Genomic DNA, 19,632 nt, shown 5'->3' on the forward strand with positions numbered 1-19,632 from the left:
CTGTGTAAAACAAAGGTGAAAGGGTGTGGAGTGGAGCAGTGGGAGGGTGTGAAGTGTGTAAGGTCAGGTATTAATGCATGTGGATGATGTTAGTTGTGCTGTTAATGGATGGTGGATGGCAGAGGGGAATGAAAGATTATGGGTGTATCAGCTTGAGGAGTAAGAGTATGTACATCAAATTCCAATCTGTGAAGGTGATGATGATTATGATGTATCTTTTAAGTACAAACTCAAAACATAAAGTGATCATCTGTAGACTTCACAATATCTACATTCCCTCTTAAAACCTCAAATGGTATTTAGTGGTTAACTATAGTTCAATTATAGGCAAGAACATTATTTATATTGCACAGTTTCAAAATAATGCTATGACATATTACTCTCGTTAGTTATGAGGGAGTTAATGAGGCCTCCCACCCACCTTGAGCCTCAATCACTAAGTGGCTGGAGAATAGCAAATCCCACTGTAGTGAAAGTTTCCATATTTGGGTGAGATATAGAAGATTTGTATCCATATCTTCACAATGAAAGTTTAGTCAATCCAATCCCAGAGGTGTGAGTTTGGCAGCTGCAGGACGCTTACATAGTTTTCGTGCCTACATTAACGTAAGAGACTGGTGTGGCAGGAATTTGAAAAGTCAAAGAGTAAGAGGAGTGGAAATGGGTTGCTGAGGAATGTGTGTGCAGTGCAGAAAGTGAACAGGATAAGGAATGTGATTTGTGAAAGATGCAAAGTAAGCAAGTCTGGACACCAGTGCAAGATATGGAGTAAGAAGTCTGTGGACACCAGAGTCAAAATGTGTACTTAGATGGTTGGGTCACATGGAGAGAACGGGCATGAATAGTGGTGAAAATGGTACATCTGGAAAAAGCTGAAGGTAGGGAGGGGTGTGGTAGGTCAAGAAGGTGGACAGACATGGTAAAGGAGTCTAGGAGAAAGTGAGGAATGGAGAGTGATAATGCAAAAGAACTGACAGTGGATCATTCTGGCTGGAAGAATTTGTAGAAGTGTATGACAGGGTTTGGCATCCCTGTTTTTTCCCAGTGAAGTGACAGTTGTTTGTGTGACTCCAACTGATGGATGTATGAAGTGTAAGTGAATGTTTATGCCTGTGGGGTAGAGCCAGGATTCTGTGGCTTGAATACTTAGTGAATGAGCGTGACCCATTTAACTGGCCAGACTTGATTAGTTTCACCAATCAGATTTTTCTAGTTCTTTAGACCATACCATACCTCATCCCATCATCCAGTGACAAAAGGAGTGTGAATGATAATGATCAGTGACTCAACAGGAGAGATTATATAGTCTTTATAAACCTTTAAGTTTGTCACTACTGTGATGTTCTACAAAGATGAATATAATCTGACAGGGACAAGAAAGCAAAAACATTTATCACAGTGAAGGGTTTAATGCACATCACTGCAAAGTTCTGGTTCTGGAGAGGGACTCCTTCATGTAGTGGCACCAATATAACCAGGCAGCTCAACTGTCTGGTTATACAAATGTCCTTCAACTACTTTCCTCTCCCTGAAATGGGGATGGTGGACTGCAACTAGGCAATTTAAGCCTGTAGTCCACTGGGTTCATATTTCAGATGAATCTGGGGCTGCTGCTACTACTACTGCAACATTCCACCTAATTTTGTTCAGTATCAATTGTTATACTCTTAACACCTTCGCCACGGTGACACTTATACATCGTCGTAACCCTCCAGTACGCGAACACTATGACGCCTGTGTCGTCATATATCAGTGCCACCAAAGGAGACAGCAGGGAGTTTAGTTTACTGTGCAAGGGCCTTACATACTGGCTCGTATAGGTTACTGAGGATAAAATAAGCTACACCCACTTCCCCCCCCCCCCAGCCAACCCCAATATATATGGGAGGGCACGTGATTGATGGTGTGCTGGACAGTAGCTCTGCATCCCGCCAGGATCAGTCTTGACTGTGCGTCATAGGCGAGTGTACTGTCGTTTCCTCCACAGCGAATTTTGTCAAATCACAGCACATTCTTGAGGAATCTCGCTATTCCTTGAGTGACGAGGCCTATCAGCCATCTGCTCAAGACTCTGATATCAATGACTTGTCGAGTGAAGAACTTGAGAGTGATGAATTTGATGATATTCAAGAAAAACAAATCGAAGGTGGCTGGCGGCTGATAAGCGATATACTGTATTTGCTGACACACGTCCCAACCACGTGCCTGAAAAACAACTGAGTTTTTAGGGCTGAACCCAGCAATCAGCAAAACTGAAATTGTGTTGCCTTTGGACTCTTTCAAGCTATTTTGATGCAGATGTGAAGCACGTATGTGAGTGGACAAATCTGGAGACAAATAAATTTTTCAGTGAACGCCCACAGAAAAGAGGTAAAGTAAACAGCATTTTTTGGCATCCAGTTTCAGAAAGTGATATGGACAATTTTATCAGCCTTTTATTTCCATGGGAATAACGAAAATGCCCCGCATTTACATGTACTGGAACAGAAATATGTTATACAGTATCGTTAGTGGCACAGCCAGGATACGCCACAGCCTGGGCCAAGCAGGGGTGTGAAGGCCAAGAAAATGTAGGCCTAGATTTGGGTTCAGAGGAAACCTTTCTAATAGGTAAGTACATTGAATTAATTCATATATATATAATTTTTCACTGCACTGTAATTTTTAATCATGGCGGTCGTTTCAGAGAGCCTCGGAGGGCCCAATACCTGCCCAGGGCCCCAACCAAATGGACAGATTCGCGTGGTCATGTGGAATGTGAGAGGTGTGAATGAGGAGAGCAAGAGGGTGGAAGTGGAGAATGTGTTCAAGAGTGCAAGGTATGCTGTGATGGCACTGTGTGAAACAAAGATGAAAGGATGTGAAAGGAGGAGTGGGAGGGTGTGAAATGTGTAAGATTGGGAATGAATAGGCGAGGAAGATGTAAGGAAGGAGTTGCTTTGTTGATGAATGAGGTGCGGCAGAGGGGAATGAAAGACTACAAATGTGTCCGCTCAAGGTGTATGCACGTCAAGTTCAAGTTTGAGAAGGTGAAAGTGGCAGTGATTGTTGCGTATGCACCGTGTGAGGACAGGAGTGACAGAAAGACAGGTTTTGCGATGAGCTGGGTGAAGTAATGAGAGAAATGCCCAGGAGCTATAATGTGATCGTGATGGGGGATATGAATGGAAGAGTAGGTACTGGTCCTGAGGATGACATAATGGGTTGTTATGGAGTACCAGGAGAAAATGCTAAGGGGAATCGACTAAAGGATATGTACCAGGAGAGGAGGTTGTGCACTTGTAATACTTATTTCAAACACAAAGATGCACATAAATATACATGGTATAGAGGAAACGGGGATTGTGTGGAAAGAAGCTGAAGATTACGTGCTCGTACAGAGGTTGATGATGGGAATGGTTGCTGATACGAGGGCCGTGAGAGGACGATGTGGAGGTCTGTCAAATCATATGATTGTGGTATGCAAGATCAAGCCGAGAGGAGTGAGGTGGACCAGGAGAGAGAGAAGCAGTCAGGGAGAAAGACTAAAAGTTGAGAAGCTGAGGATCAAAGAAATGGCAGATGATTACAGGACCAAAGTAGAGGAGGAGTTAGAATTAATGAATTGGAATGAAATGGATCTGGACAGCCTGTGGAATGCATATAGGGATTGCTTAGTTAGGAATGCTAAAGAGGTGTGTAGTGTGGCAAGGGTATCAACAAAATAGAAGGGTACAGCATGGTGGGATGTGGAGGTTAAGAGAGCGGTGGAGGAAAAGAGGAAGAAGTGGCTATAGTGGTTACACGACAGGGGTTCAGTTGAAATAAGAACTGAATATGTTGACAGCAAGAAGCACGTAAAGAGACTAGTGAAGAGGAAAAAGAAGGAGGTAAATGAGGATCTAGGAAGAAAAATGAATGCGAACTACTCTGAAAACAGGAAGTTATTCTGGAAAGATGTGAGGAAATGTAGAAATGAAAGCAGAAAGAAATGTGATGGTGTGAAGGATGCAGGTGGTAGGTTACTAACCCATGGAGATGAAGTAAGGACCAGACGGAAAGAATATTTTGAAAGCCTGATGAATGGGAATAGAGAGAGCAGAGAGGCTGTAAACATGATTGGTTTTGGGGGTGTGCAGAGAAGGAATGCAGTGCCAGGAGATGTGACACTTGCACAGGTGAAGAGCGCTGTGAAACGGCTGAAAAATGGGAAAGCAGCTGGGGTTGATGAGGTGTATGCAGAGAAGCTTAAGTATAGTGGAGAGAGTGGAATGAAGTACTTGTTGGAGGTATGTAAGGCATGGATGAGTGAAACTGTGCCAGCAGAGTGGAAAAAGGCTGTGATTGTACCCCTGTACAAAAATAAAGGTGAGCGAACTGAGTGCAAGAATTATCGTGGCATAAGTTCATTGAGTGTGGTAGGGAAGGTATTTGGAAGAATTAATATAAAGTATGAAAGATATCAGAAGTCCTAGTGAGTGATGAACAGGGTGGCTTTAGGAGTGACAGAGGATGTGTGGATCAAGTATTTGCAGTGAGACAGGTAGCAGAGATAGCTTGTGAGAAGGACCATAAGGTGTTTATGGCATTCATAGATATGGAAAAAGCATACAACAAAGTAGACAGAGAGGGATTGTGGAAAGTTTTGCGCATGTATGGTGTAGATGGTAAGCTGTTAGGTGCTGTCAAGAGTTTTTATGACGGTAGTGAAGCATGTGTAAGGGTTAATGGGCATCTAAGTGACTGGTTCACGATCGCTGTGGGTGTGCGACAAGGTTGTGTGATTTCCCAATGGTTGTTCAATATATATATATATGGATGAGGTGATGAAAGAAGTAAAAACACGAGTAATGGAAAGAGGGATGGCATTGGTAAATGAATGGTGATAGATGGAATATCTTAAATTTGTTGTATGCTGATGTCTGTGAGTGTCGTGCCTTGAGGGTAAATGTAGAGAAGAGTAAAGTGATGGTTACTGAGAAAGAAGGTGACTCCCAGTGTGATGTCACAGTGAATGGAGCGAGACTGGACTTGGTGAGAAAGTTCAAATACTTGGGTACAGTGATAGAAAAGAGAGGAAAATGTACAAAAGAAGTTGGAAGTTGAGTGAAGTTGAGTGACACAAGGAAGAAAAGTGGCTGGTTCAATGAAGGCCTCGATAAGAAACAGAGGCTTGAGTGTTGCAGCTGCACGAGGCTTACATGAAGGAGTGATAGTGCCAACTCTAACATATGGGTGTGAGACTATGGTGTGGCATGAAAATGAAAAGTCAAGAGTAAGAGCAATGGAGATGGGATTGCTGAGGAATGTATGTGGAGTACAGAGGGTGGATAGGATACGACATAGTGTGATTCGTGAAAGATGTGGAGTTAGGAAGTCAGTGGACACCAGAACTGAAGAGAGTGTACTGAGATGGTATGGTCATGTGGAAATAATGGATAACAACAGAGTGGTAACAAAGGTATACCTGAGTGAATTTGAAGGAGGAAGGAGGCAAGGTAGGCCAAGGAGAAGGTGGAGAGATATGGTGGATGAGTGTGTGAGGAAGAGAGGTTTGGAAGTCGGTAAGGCTAGGGAACTGACAAGAGATCGAGCTGGCTGGATGAATTTTGTGAGAAGAAGTGCGTGATCAGGGATTTGGCACCTCTTGTGAGCATGGCAGCGTCCGGATTGACTCAGTTGGATACGCTGTGTGAAGCTGCAGAATATGGTGAATGTTTTTGGCATATCCGGTAGAGCCAGGATTCCGGGGGTTTGAAGGGCTTGAATGATGAGTGAATGGAAGTGTGGCCTACTTGACTTGGGCAAGTTTGTGCTGTCTGGACATTGCTACTCCTCACCCTGCCCTAGGGTGGGAAAGGAGGTCCGTATGATGATGATGATGATGATGTAATTTTTATAAACCTACTCAAAATTATTTTTCAACTTATATTATTTTTATAACAAGCACAACCAGTGACAGATTCAGTCTTACACACATAGGCATATACTCACATACACACATATACACAAACATACAAAACACCATAGCTATTTTTGCAAGATATCAGCTTTTCCCTGGAAAAGTAGTGTGGGGAAAGAAGGGGGGAGGGGAAGCCTCGTACACGGTAATACACAAGATTAGTCACTCTCGTGGTGAAGGGGTTAAAAACTTCTCTTCTACATGCTGTTTGTCATATGGCACACTCCCTACACTTTTCACTATCCAGTCATACCCATTCATATCAAGATGTCAACTAGAGAGTCATGCCACAGAGACATGAATGCACCAAGCCAGACTCCATGGCCATCACCCTTCTGTGCTTCAGTCCCAGCACAGCATTCAATTCACCAACAATCCACTGTGACCTCACTGTAGTGCAGCCACCACACCACACCACCCTCACTTCATGCATCTGTATAAGTAATACTGTACATTTATTTTTAACCCATAACTGAGTAAGTATGGTCAAAGTTGCTTAGAAGTGGTTCTCGTCATAACCATCCCATTGCGTGGAGTTCTCAAGAAGGGGCAAGACACTAGGGATGATGATGCAAGTAAATGAATTGCATATTGTATACACAGCATTGCATGCAATAACTATGAATTCTTTAAATTAAGTATCTGAACACTAATATTAGTAACACCATGTGGCATCCCAACTGGCTTAACTATGATTTGGCACAGTTTTCATCGTGGATCACTTCCTAGACTCACCTTGTTTGAATAACTGATGAAAGCATCATACTTCTTATTAGTGTTGTTTTCCTCTTCTGTGATGGCCCACAGGAAGAGTCGATGAGTGAAGAGCCACACTTTAATATCGTGCTGATACCGGTGCACACCCACAGTCACTGGCAAGTAATAATTACATTACTGAATGTGAATAATCAACAAATAAATTATCCTATACTAAAAGGTGCGGAACTGATGAATGAATCAACAGAACTAGTGCACATTCAGACACTAAGGACATGACATCCGGGAGGGACATCAATATGGAGCCAAAGAATGTTTTTATATTAATGCATGAGGGCAATCCTGATAGAAGCAGACTATATATGATGCTGAAGTAGAAAAGTAGTTAGTTCAGTGATGAAAGAGAATGAAGGAGAAGAGAAATGTGTGAAAGAGCCAAAAAGAACAAAGTCTGTTTGGCACATACTGTAATCAAATCCAATATGAATGGTAAATGTAAGAGAAATATTAAACAATATTAATGTTTACATTAACTCCTCAAGGAAATCTAACAACACTCCCAGCTCTTGATTAATCTTCACCTCCTCCATAAGATACCAAGCTCAAAACACACATATAGAAGCATGCTTTACCTATGGACCACTTTACTGTTAAGTGATTATTTTATCAATTCAAAATCACATTTAAGAACAAATAATGAAATCTTTATTAGTAAAAGACAGTGGTAAACAACAGGAATAAAATGCATTTTCCCTTATCAGTGGATTTTTTCTTCATACAGCAGAGGTGAACTGAAACAGTTATTTCCATAATTAACCACATTTATCTTCCTGAATGAGGGACAAGAGTGTGAGAAGATGGGGAAGGCTGAGAAGAGAGGAAAGGAGTATGAACTCTAAGGAAGTGCAAGAAGAGAATATCAGACTCCATGGAAGAGGGGGAGAGAAGTGTGTAGGAAGGAGAAAAATGAGGGAATGAAGGTGAGGCAAAGAGAACGAAGGAGAATGAAAGAAACTGGGAGAAAGAAGGGAGGGAGGATGAATACTGAACAGGATTTAATGAGAAACCTGACACTGCTTCTTTGTCACCAGAGCTTATATTTGGCTGAGTGGCTGGGAACATCAGAGACAAGGTTCAATGTCCAACTCTGATCAGTGATATCTTTGTTGCCAGTACTGAGAACCCAGACTCGCATGGATGTGTTGAGGAAAATGGCAGTGCTGTGTAGGTGCGCATACACTTGCGCAAAGCGCAAGTGCGCACCGTTGCGCTCCGGTGAATATTGTTTGTGCATTGCACACCGCACTAGACCATGCGCAATATTGCGCTTTTGCACATGAAAACGCAGGTGCGCAAGCGCAAATTTATTTGCACTTGCACAACTAAATTTGCGCTTGCACACCTGCCTTGCGCACCCAAGGGACACGTGGTCTTGGGAGCTCCCAGCAAGTCTGGACAAAGGACGGGGGAGGCTCGGGCAAGTTGCGAGGGTTCTGCTGGGGGGAGGCGGGAGGGACGAAGGATAGTAGCATTTCTTAAAATGCTTCAACAGAGAGATAATGTATTTGAAACAGGGATGTGTCATGTCTCTATGGTTGTTCAATCTGTACATGGATGGGGTAATAAAAGAGGTACAAGGTAGGATAGTGGATGTTGAAGTGGCCCTGGTGAGAGAGGATAGTGTTTGGAAACTCCCTGTACTGTTGTTTGCAGATGATACTGTGTTGTTGAGTGAAGACGAAGGGGAGCTACAGGGCTTGGTGGATGAGTTTGGGAAAGTGAGTAAGAAACGGAATCTAATGGTGAATGTAGGGAAGAGTAAAGTGATGGTCTTTGAGAGAGGTGAAGTCAGTGAATGTACAGCGAGGTTGGATGGTGAGGAATTGGAAAATGTGAGTACGTTTAAGTACTTGGGTAGTGTGATGAGTAAGGATGGAGGTTTGGAGGGTGAAGTGCTTGAAAGGGTACAGCAGGGAAGAAAGGTTGCTGGTGCCTTGAATGCAGTGATAAGAAACAGGGAAGTGAGCGTGGAAGTGAAAAAGTTACTACATGACAGTATTGTGATACCAATTCTAACGTATGGAAGTGAAGCTTGGACGTTGTTGGAAGGACACAAGTCAAGAGTGAGAGCAGTGGAAATGAGTTATTTAAGAGGAGCCTGTGGAGTCACATGGAGAGACAGGCTGATGAATGAGGATATAAAGGAGCGTTGTGGTGTGGATGTGGATGTGATAGGAAGCGTTATGAGGAACACACTGAGGTGGTTTGGCCATGTGGAGAGGATGGAGGGTGAAAGACTGATGAAGAGAGTGTATGTGAGAGAGGTGGAGGAGGGGAGAGGGAGGGGGAGGCCGAGGATGAGCTGGAGAGATGGGGTGGAGAGGTATATGAGAGAGGGGGGTGTGAGCTGGGAGCAGGGCAGTGAAATGGTCAGAGATAGGGCAACGTGGAGGCGATTTGTTTGTGGCCACCCCGAACGGGATGGAGGCGTCTGGCAATAGACAGATAGATAGATTATTAGTAAATATTAATAAATTAAAAATACATTATTTATTAAGAGTAACTTATGCAATTCCATACAAAAATCATTAAAATATATAAATCAAATATCCACAGCCTAATAATTTATTAAGCCGTGGATATTTGATTTAAATAATGTTTTAATGATTTTTGTAAGGGATTACACATGTTATTGCATATCTATACTGAATTATTAAATAAAACAACTTGCAAAAATGCTGACAGAAGTAAAATTGGCAACATCACAGCCTTTGTTTCCTTGTCCCTCCGCTTCGCAGCCCGCTCACTCCTCTGAATTTCCACGAGTGAAAAGTTACTACATGACAGTATTGTGATACCAGCTCTAATGTATGGAAGTGAAGCTTTGACCTTGTTGGAGGGACAGAAGTCAAGAGTGAGAGCTGTGGAAATAAATGAGTTATTTGATAGGAGCACGTGGAGCTACATGGAGAGAGAGACTGACAAATGAGGAAGTGAAGGATCGTTGTGGTGTGAATATCGATGTCATAGGAAGTGTTAGGAGAAACATACTGAGGTAGTCTGGTCATATGGAGAGGATGGAGAGTGAGAGTCTAACAAGGAGAATGTATGTGAGTGAGGTGGAGGGGGGGGAGGGAGGGGGAGGCCAAGGATGAGATGGAGGGATGGAGTAGAGAATATGAGAGAGAAGGGTGTGAGCTGTGAGCAGGGCAGTGAAATGGTGGGGGACAGGGCGACATGGAGGAGATTTGTTGCTTGTTTGTGGCCAGTGGCCACCCATTACAGGATTAAGGCGTGTGGCAATAGATAGATAGAATAATAATAAATAAAAGTAAGTATACTATTTCATTTAAATATCTCAATATTTTACAGTACTTCCCACAAATATATGCAACTGGTTTGCGCTTGCGCTTTGCAACATTGCACAAGCTAAATATTTGTCAAACTGCGCACTTGCGCATGGTAGTGAACTGTGGATTGCGCACTGCGCTTGCGCAAGGTACTTCTTCGTTTGCACTGCCCACCACTGGAAAATGCTATGTAACTTGTCCATGCAAGACATCTGCCTCTGTGATAGGTCTAGAAAAATGAACAATACTTTTTTAAAGGTATTGTCACTTTCCATCATACTTTGCAGTAAGGCCTAGAAAAATTAAGAACATACAGTGCTCGTCAGAAGTATCGAGCACCCTGCGTCCCTCCTACGAAACTAACCTTTCAACATTGGAAAAACGTATAAATAATGCATTTTATTTACCTTTAGTGCTTCGTAGGGTATCCTTTACGCTTCTTCATGGACCTGAGACGTCTTGGAAGTGAAAGGGCGAGGCTCCTGAGGTGCTGGAGGGGTATTTTGTCCCAGGAGTCACGAATGGCAGTTTCCAGCTTAGGCAGAGAGCTCACGTCCTTCCCTTGGAGACTCTTCTTTACGAGGTACCAGAGGTTTTCAATCGGGCTGAGGTCTGGGCTATTTCCTGGCCAGTCTTCCATGAATGATACCTCGCAGTCACGAAGCCAATTGGTGACCGATTTGGCCTTGTGAGCAGGTGCACCGTCCTGCTGAAACACTCGTGCACCTGTTAGCTCGAAGGAGTCTGGTAAGTGATCACACAGAAGCTCCAGGTAAACATCCTGATTCACTCTGATTCTTGGGAAGCACAACAAGCTTCCCCAAACCTTGACCAGAAAAACAAGCCCATACCATGAGTGAATCAGGATGTTAACTGTGCTTTCTACATACAGTGGGTCACTACCTTTGTGCCGGTACACACGTGCTCCTCTGTTACAGGTAACACTAAACGTTGCCTCATCAGACCACAACACTGGCAACCATTGCTCCTCACCCCGGTTAAGATATTTGTTACCAAAGGCAAGCCAACGAAGTCGCTGGTTTTTTGTGAGAAGAGGCTTCTTCACAGGCCTGTGACTTGTGTAACCAAGTTCATGGACCCTACGAGACACTGTTCTCACAGACATCTCACCAAACACTTCCGGGTTGCTCTCCTTTATTTTCCTTGCACTTACACGAGGATTAAACTCCACTGCACGTTTTAAAACATTAACAGACCTTGGGGAATTTTTCCTAGGCCTACCAGACCGCGGTTTCTTTGTGGGAACTTCACCACTGCTTTCCACTCGAAACCGTGCGCACCACCGATGCACTGTTGATCAAGCCACACCAACCAATTCACTAATTTCCTTTGTCTGGTGGCCTGCCTCCTTTAGAGCAATGATCTGGGATATGATTTCACTCGATAGTTCACGGGTAAGTGCCATAACAAAGTGGCGAAAGTCAAAACACTGCAGGACACTCGGTAAAATATGGCGCAAAAAGAGAGGGAGACGCGGCGGAGTTCCTCTCTCTCAGGCAGCCTGTGAACAACTGAGGCGGGAACCAACCAGCGTGTCGGAAGGCCTAAGGGTACCGTGACGTCATGGTAGCGCCGCAAACTTGTGGCTCAATTTTTACCACCAAAAATGAGTGATTCTTTTTTGGCCATAAGTATTGCGCGCCTGGCGGTAGGCACTCGATAATTTTGATGAGCACTGTACAGTGCTCGTCAGAAGTATCAAGCGCCTATGGCAGGGCGCGCAATACTTTTGGCGAAAAAAGAATCACCCGTTTTTGGTACAAAAAATTAAGCCAGATGTTTGGGCCGCTAACATGACGTCACGGCAGCTTGAGGCCTTACTGCGCACTGGTTGGCTCCCGCCTCAGTTGCCTACAGGGTGTGTGAGAGAGAGGAACTCCACCAAGCCTCCCTCTCTTCTTGCACCATTTTATACCTAGTGTCCCGCAGTGTTTTGGCTTTCGCCACTTTGTTATGGCCCCTACCCGTGAACTTTCGAATGAAATCATATCACAGATCACTGCTCTAAAGGAGGCAGGCCACCCCACGAAGGGAATTAGTGATTTGGTTGGTGTGGCTCGATCGACAGTGCATAGGTGGTGTGCCCGTTTTCGAGTGGAAAATAGTGGTGACGTTCCAACAAAGAAACTGCGGTCTGGTAGGCCCAGGAAAACTTCCCCGAGGTCTGTTGATGTTTTAAAATGTGCAGTGGAGTCTAATCCTCGTGTGAGTGCAGGGAAAATTAAGGAGAGCAACCTGGAAGTGTTTGGTGAGGTTTCAGTGGCACTGTGTCTCGAAGAGTCCATGAACTTGGCTACACAAGTCACAGGCCTGTGAGAAAGCCTCTTCTTACACATTACCAGCAACTTCGTAGGCTTGCCTTTGCTAACAAGTACCTTAACTAGGGTGAGGACCAATGGTTGTCAGTGTTGTGGTCTGATGAGGCAACATTTACCGTTACCTGTAATCGAGGAGCGCGGGTGTACTGGCGCAAAGGTAGTGACCCGCTTGACCCCCGTTACGTGGAGAGCACAGTTAAACACCCTGATTCACTTATGGTATGGGGTTGTTTCTCTGGAAAAGGTTTGGGAAAGCTAGTTGTGCTTCCCAAGATCTGCAGAGTGAATCAGGATGTTTACCTGGAACTTCTTTGTGATCATTTACTTGAGTCCTTCGAGCTCACAGGTGCACGAGTGTTTTAGCAGGACGGTGCACCTGCTCATAAAGCCAATTTGGTCACCAACTGGCTTCATGAGTGCGAGGTATCCATCATGAAAGACTGGCCAGGCAATAGCCCAGACCTCAACCCGATAGAAAACCTCTGGTACCTCGTAATGAAGAATCTCCAAGGGAAGGACGTGAGCTCTCTGCCTAAGCTGGAAGCAGCCATTCGTGACTCTTGGGCCAAAATACCACCCCAGCACCTGAGGAACCTCGCCCTTTCACTTCCACGACGTCTCAGGTCCGTGGAGAAGCGTAAAGGATACCCTACCAAGCATTAAAGGTAAATAAAATGCATTATTTATATGCTTTTTCAATGCTGAAAGGTTTGTTTCGCAGGAGGGACGCAGGGCGCTTGATACTTCTGACGAGCACTGTATATTAAAAATCATAATAACTTTTCATTTTACTGTGGACCACTAGGAACCTAGCCATGAGCCACTGGGTAAGAACGTCTTCCCTGGACCATATAAACACAAGTCTACTCATAAGAAACACCATTCTTACTGACACAGTCTAACTTATCATTGCATACTAAATGTCTTCGCACTCCATTATCACAGATACTCCCATTTCCTCCATCACCACTTCATCACAGATCACGAGAGATATCAGCATTTGGATGCAGAGCTCTGGCAGGGAAAGGTGTCACGAGCAGTGTTGGGGGAATGTGAGAAAAAGTGCCTGAGCCTTAACCTTCACTTTCAGAACTTAGCCTTAACCTTCACTTTCAGAACTTATAACAGACTTGATTCTAATGTAAGAAAATATCAAGTGTTACACCACTGTAAATTAGTCTCATTTGTTTGTATAATAAGGACACTCGAACTTGGTTTTTAATTCCCCCACACTCAATGGTGGCAGAGGTGTGGTGATGGTGGCGATGATGATGATGATGATGATGATGATGATGATGATGACTGATGATGATGATAATGATGATGATGATTGATGATGATGATGATAATGATGATGATGATGATGATGATGATGATGATGATGGAGAATCAAGAACACAATGCTGAAGAAAAAGGTGGAGTTGGAGACTACAAGACAATGGATAAAATAAATGGGAGTGGAAAATGAATACCACTGACTAACCAACAACTACGATAATGAAATGGAGAGTGGTTCAAGTGGTGGTGGTGATGATTGATGATGATGATGATGGTAATGATGATGATGCATGACACCTGTGACAATGATGATGAAGAGGAAGTATTGAAGATATGATGAAAAGAAGGGTGGAACACAACAGAGGAGTGGGGAACGAAAACTAAAAACCAACCGAAGACTATGATAATGAATAAGAGCACAGTGGTTGATGCGATGGTGATGATGACCCTGGGCTGCTTGATGAGTGGACACAAATCCTCCTTGAGTGCCTTCACCAGGGGAACATCCAGGTCACGGCAACCCATACTGGCCGCATCAGTCACCTGTAAAAAATTAAATAAAAAATAATAATTGTTAATACCATGTTGCCCCCATCAGAGTGCTACCAAAATTCAGAATATTTAAAGATAGCATTTAACCACCCATCCATCCATCATCCAATCCTATGTTGCCACATGAGAAGCATAGGAGCCTGGGGCTAGGCAAGTTGGTCCAGACATTTAAGATGAGAATGACCAGCTTCACTTATCCCTGAGTGGCATTAAGTGAGCAATAAATCCCAACCATCCCTTGGATATAAACCTGCACCAACTTACACACACACACACACACACACACACACACAAGGTAGCATATTATAAGGGCTGTGTATTCATACTGTATGTAACTGATGCAAACTGTGTCGCTACTGATCAATCCTGCACAACATACATGAGATGGGAAGGTGTAAGATGGACAACACACTGCCAGGGAAGACACACTACGAAGATTCCTATGTCACCCACAACACAGCCATAAGGATCTGATAGAGTGATGGCCAGTCAGGGTAGGGCAACTTAACCCCCTGAATCTGGTCAATGTCCATTCTAGTTTACCCTTCCTGCTACCAGACAGGTGTTAGAGGGGAAACTTCATGTGGTGACACTGATACAACTAAGCAACTCCTCTGCCTGGTTATGTAAATGTCCCTCAACTCTTCCTCTGTACCCTGCAAGGAGGATGGTGGACTGCAGGATGAGGGGAACTACAGCCTGCAGTCCATTGGCTTCATGTTTCAGAAAAGGCTGGCGTTCATACTGTTACAACTACTACAGCTACCAGACAATTTCATTCAGGTCAGGACAGACTTTTCAATCTGAGGCAGTTAAATAATTATAGCCTTAATAAACCTCATCAATATAGGAAGCCTCTTCTAAGTTCAACTTATTGCTACCAGATGATTCTTGGTTTATAGAGCTTAATGGATGAGTTTCAAAATGGTGATGTTAGGTATAGACTGTTTACTAGGTGAGGTCCTTGCAGCACAGCCTGGGAAGAAATTATCTGATTCTGGCCTTTGTTTTAGCTTCCAGTTCATAGAAAATATTGGTTGTACCACGGCCAACCTTGATATGGGGAAACCTGGGGAGGAAGCATGGCATCATTTGGTTTGACTGATTGAAATGAAATCCTGATAGGATTAAAATAATCTTGTGGTAACCTGGATGAAAAGTACATCACTGGAGTGAAGTGGTTATGGATCAAATATGATGATGGTAAGTCAGGAATGAATGCTGTTGTTGTTGTGGCTTTAGGCTCATCTGAACATTAACTCAGTGGATTGCAGGCTGAAGCTCCCCTTCTCCAGCAGCCAGTCCAAGTGGTTTACCCTTCAGTCTGATGACCCCTTTTTTCATTCTTGCTGCCTCAACATTATTCTATTCAATTTAGTTTTTTTCTTCCAAAGGAGTCTGACATATACCTACTTAATCCCTTCACTATTTCAGCTCACTAAAATTTTGCTGAATAAATTCATATGAGGGGCAGGAAAAATAAAATTCTTTAAAAGTCATTGCAGTGAATGTGGACTCTTGTACGTTACTGATGCATGATGCTGATAGGAAAACCATAAAAATAATATACTGAGTTAAGGTGTAATATGCAGAAGAAATTACTAAGGAAAAGGTGTTACAGAATCAACAGTCACAGAACATGACCTTACATTCTGATGTGCCTGATTATATTACTTAATGATGGCCCCCTTGGGAGGAGGGGGGAAGAATACATCCCCAGTACCGGTATCCCTGCTTCTGATAGGTTCAACTAATAAGGGCCTTTTTTTGTCTCTAATCTTTCTCTCCTTACTGTCCTCTTCTTCTCTTCTGTCCCACCTCTCTTCTTGATACATCTGTCTTTCTCCCAGACATTATTTTCCCTCTACTCCGATTAGGTTACATGTTTGGTTTCACGGCATGAATAGTTTAAGAACCTCACACTGATGTCAACCCTTCCTCCCTTCCTGGGTCAAGTCTTGTAGCCAACTGACCAAGTAAGCCACTTCACTGACAAGACCACTTCTATGCCAAGACTACTTCTATGCCTAAAACACTTCTATGCCAAGACCACTTCAACACCAAGACAACTTCTATATCTCCTTCCCCACTTCTGTTCCTTTGCTAGTCATTTATCTTTGCTATGAATTGGTGCCATATGGTCCTTGGTATCTGGCATTAGGAATCCATTACTCAATTCAATTACTTGGTGAAGGGATGATAATGAACAACCACAAATTTTTCCAACAAAAATATCCAAGGGAAATGGCACAGCTGGACACACACACACACACACACACACACACACAGTATGTCCATCTTTCTGTATACTCAGAATAACTGCCTGCATCTGGTGACATGTTTTACTGGTTTATTCAACTCTGCCCCTGTGTGCTCTTCTGGGCTATGGTACTCCATCCACATGTGGCCAATGAGGGGTTAAATACAAGGGAGGGCTGGAGTTTACAGCCAGAATAAAGCCACTTAGGGCAAAGCTGGCTACTTGTCTTTAATGTGTGGGGTGAACACTCTAGTCTCAGGCCCCTATACTCCTGATGGGACCATAAATGACTAGATGATAGATGGGTTCTTGCTGCCTTCACATCATTTTATTCAGCTCTGAGACATCTTACGGTGAAAGGGTTAATCGAGTCTATAATTAACTCATTCAACCCAACAGGTCTCCCACTCTAAATAAAATTGTCTGGAGGTGGAATGAATAAAGTACTGTATACCATATATATCCTCCGGCTAATATTAATGATATATGTTATAACTGCAGTACCGTAAAACACCCTAGCTTCGGACATTTTTTGTGTGTTTTAATAACTGTATAAAAAGGCGCAATTTTATTCCCGTTGGTGTCATGTGGTAGCCAGGGACAGTACCTACTGAATCTATATAATAAAAAAATTAACCACGCTAAACTTTTTTTTTTTTTTTTTTCAAGTGTCCGAAGTTAAGAACAAATTTCCTTACTTCGGACAGCCCTTCTAAACTTCGGACATCCAAGTATTTGCCCTTTAAACATGAGAATGGTTAATAGCACCTGTCTCTGGACACACTGGCCAAACTTCGGACACTAAAGTTTTTTTAAAAATGTCAAATAAAATACTGGGCACTCATGGCCCAAGTTATACATATACAGTGCTCGTCAGAAGTATTCAGCGTTGTCCGCCGGGCGCGCAATACTTATGGCCCAAAAAGAATCACCCATTTTTGGGGGTAAGAATTGAGCCATAAGTTTGAGCTCCGAGCATGACGTCACGGTAGCCTGAGGCCTTCTGACGCGCTGGTTGGTTCCCGCCTCAGTCGCCCACGGGCTGCCTGAGAGAGAGGAACTCCGCCGAGTGTCCCTCTCAAATTGCGCCATTTTTTACCGAGTGTCCAGCAGTGTTTTGGCCTTCAAAACTTTGTTATGGCACCTACCCGTGAACTATCGAGTGAAATCATATCCCAGATCATTGCTCTAAAGGAGGCAGGCCACCAGACAAAGGAAATTAGTGAATTGGTTGGTGTGGCACGATCGACAGTGCGTCGTTGGTGTGCGCGGTTTTGGGAGGAAAACAGTGGCGAAGTTCCCACAAAGAAACCGAGGTCTGGTAGGCCTAGGAAAACTTCCCCAAGGTCTGTTAATGTTTTAAAACGTGCAGTGGAGTTTAATCCTTGTGTGAGTGCAAGGAAAATTAAGGAGAGCAACCCAGAAGTGTTTGGTGAGGTGTCAGTGAGAACAGTGTCTCGTAGGGTGCATGAGCTTGGTTACACAAGTCACAGGCCTGTGAAAAAGCCTCTTCTCTCTAGCAGCCAGAGAATTCGTAGGCTTGCCTTTGCTAATAAATATCTAAATTGGGGTGAGGAGCAATGGTTGTCAGTGTTGTGGTCTGATGAGGCAACATTTAGTGTTACCTGTAACAGAGGAGCATGCAAAGGTAGTGACCCACTTGACCCACGGTATGTAGAAAGCACAGTTAAACATCCTGATTCACTCATGGTATGGGGTTGTTTCTCAGGGAAGGGTTTGGGGAAGCTTGTTGTACTTCCCAAGAACCTCAGAGTGAATCAGGATGTTTACCTGGAGCTTCTGTGTGATCATTTACCAGACTCCTTCGAGCTAACAGGTGCACGAGTGTTTCAGCAGGACAGTGCACCTGCTCACAAGGCCAAATCGGTCACCAATTGACTTCGTGACTGCGAGGTATCATTCATGACAGACTGGCCAGGAAATAGCCCAGACCTCAACCCGATTGAAAACCTCTGGAACCTCGTAAAGAAGAGTCTCCAAGGGAAGGACGTGAGCTCTCTGCCTAAGCTGGAAGCCGCCATTCGTGACTCCTGGGACAAAATACCCCTCCAGCACCTCAGGAGCCTCGTCCTTTCATTTCCAAGATGTCTCAGGTCCGTGAAGAAACGTAAAGGCTACCCTACGAAGCACTAAAGGTAAATAAAATGCATTATTTATATGTTTTTTCAATGTTGAAAGGTTTGTTTCTCAGGAGGGACGCAGGGCGCCCCATACTTCTGACGAGCACTGTATAAAGGGAAATATCCAAACATATCTTCTTTTTTGAGCATATAATTTGAAATCACATTAAGATGCATCATATCACATTGTAGTGAGGTAATCTGGCCATAAATATAACTAAGAATTCTTCAGAAACTTTTTCAGACGAAAAAATTATATAAAAATGCATTGCATATTTTCCAAACTGTAAGGGGAACTGATCTCTTTTTCCTAAACAAAACTTCACTTAATTATCAAGTAGCTACCTCACTGACTCAACAAATGCATACTGAAATAACATAATATAATGTTAAACACTTCTTACTGGTTCCAATGACACCCACACACCCACTAACACGCACACAAATCAATAGACACACGCACACACAGGCACATATTATGAAGGCACCATGGAATGTATTAACGAGCTACACACTTTAGTCTTATACACACACACACACACACACACACACACACACACACACACACACACACACACACACACACACACACACACCGCTCGCTGGTGCAGTGGTAACGTTCTCGCTTGCCAACTGGTGGACGGGAGTTCGCGCCTCGCTCAGGTTGCAATAAGTTTCACTGACGAAGTGGGTGGTTACTGTCCCCCTTGAGCAAGGGGATGGGTGTGTGCGTGTGTGAAGGTCACAGCCTTGCCCTTAGATCGGACTATATGAGCTCTCAGCTCCCTCCTGGGAGGGTAAAAGCTGACGATCACGACCATCAAGTGATCCTGACCGACCCGGTGAATTACACACACACACACACACACACAGAAACAAACATCCCAAATAGGCCTGTGGTTGTAAACACACACACACACACACACACACACACATAAATGATATAAACAGTAACACTGGAAATGAGAGCTATCTGAATATGTTTGCAGATGATGCAAAAATACAAAGGAGAATTACTAGCACAGACTCTTGTAGGGAGCTACAAGAAGAATTA

The 19,632-nt window shown here is 43.6% G+C and overlaps 1 protein-coding gene across 1 annotated transcript in view; it reads right to left on the reverse strand.

Moving 5' to 3' along the window:
- The window catches only part of LOC145398763 (toll-like receptor 6), a 54,116-nt gene that overhangs the window by 4,252 nt on the left and 30,232 nt on the right, over positions 1-19,632 (reverse strand). The window contains exons 3-4 of the mRNA XM_080271572.1: positions 14,018-14,168; positions 6,677-6,813 (exon numbers count right to left, since the gene is read on the reverse strand). Of these exons, the coding sequence (XP_080127698.1) occupies positions 6,677-6,813; positions 14,018-14,168 (288 nt within the window). The remainder of the gene's footprint in view (positions 1-6,676; positions 6,814-14,017; positions 14,169-19,632) is intronic.

The sequence above is a fragment of the Coenobita brevimanus genome, chromosome 46, assembly GCF_032717465.1.
Source record: "Coenobita brevimanus isolate Jiangsu-jjx chromosome 46, ASM3271746v2, whole genome shotgun sequence".
NCBI lineage: Eukaryota > Metazoa > Arthropoda > Malacostraca > Decapoda > Coenobitidae > Coenobita > Coenobita brevimanus.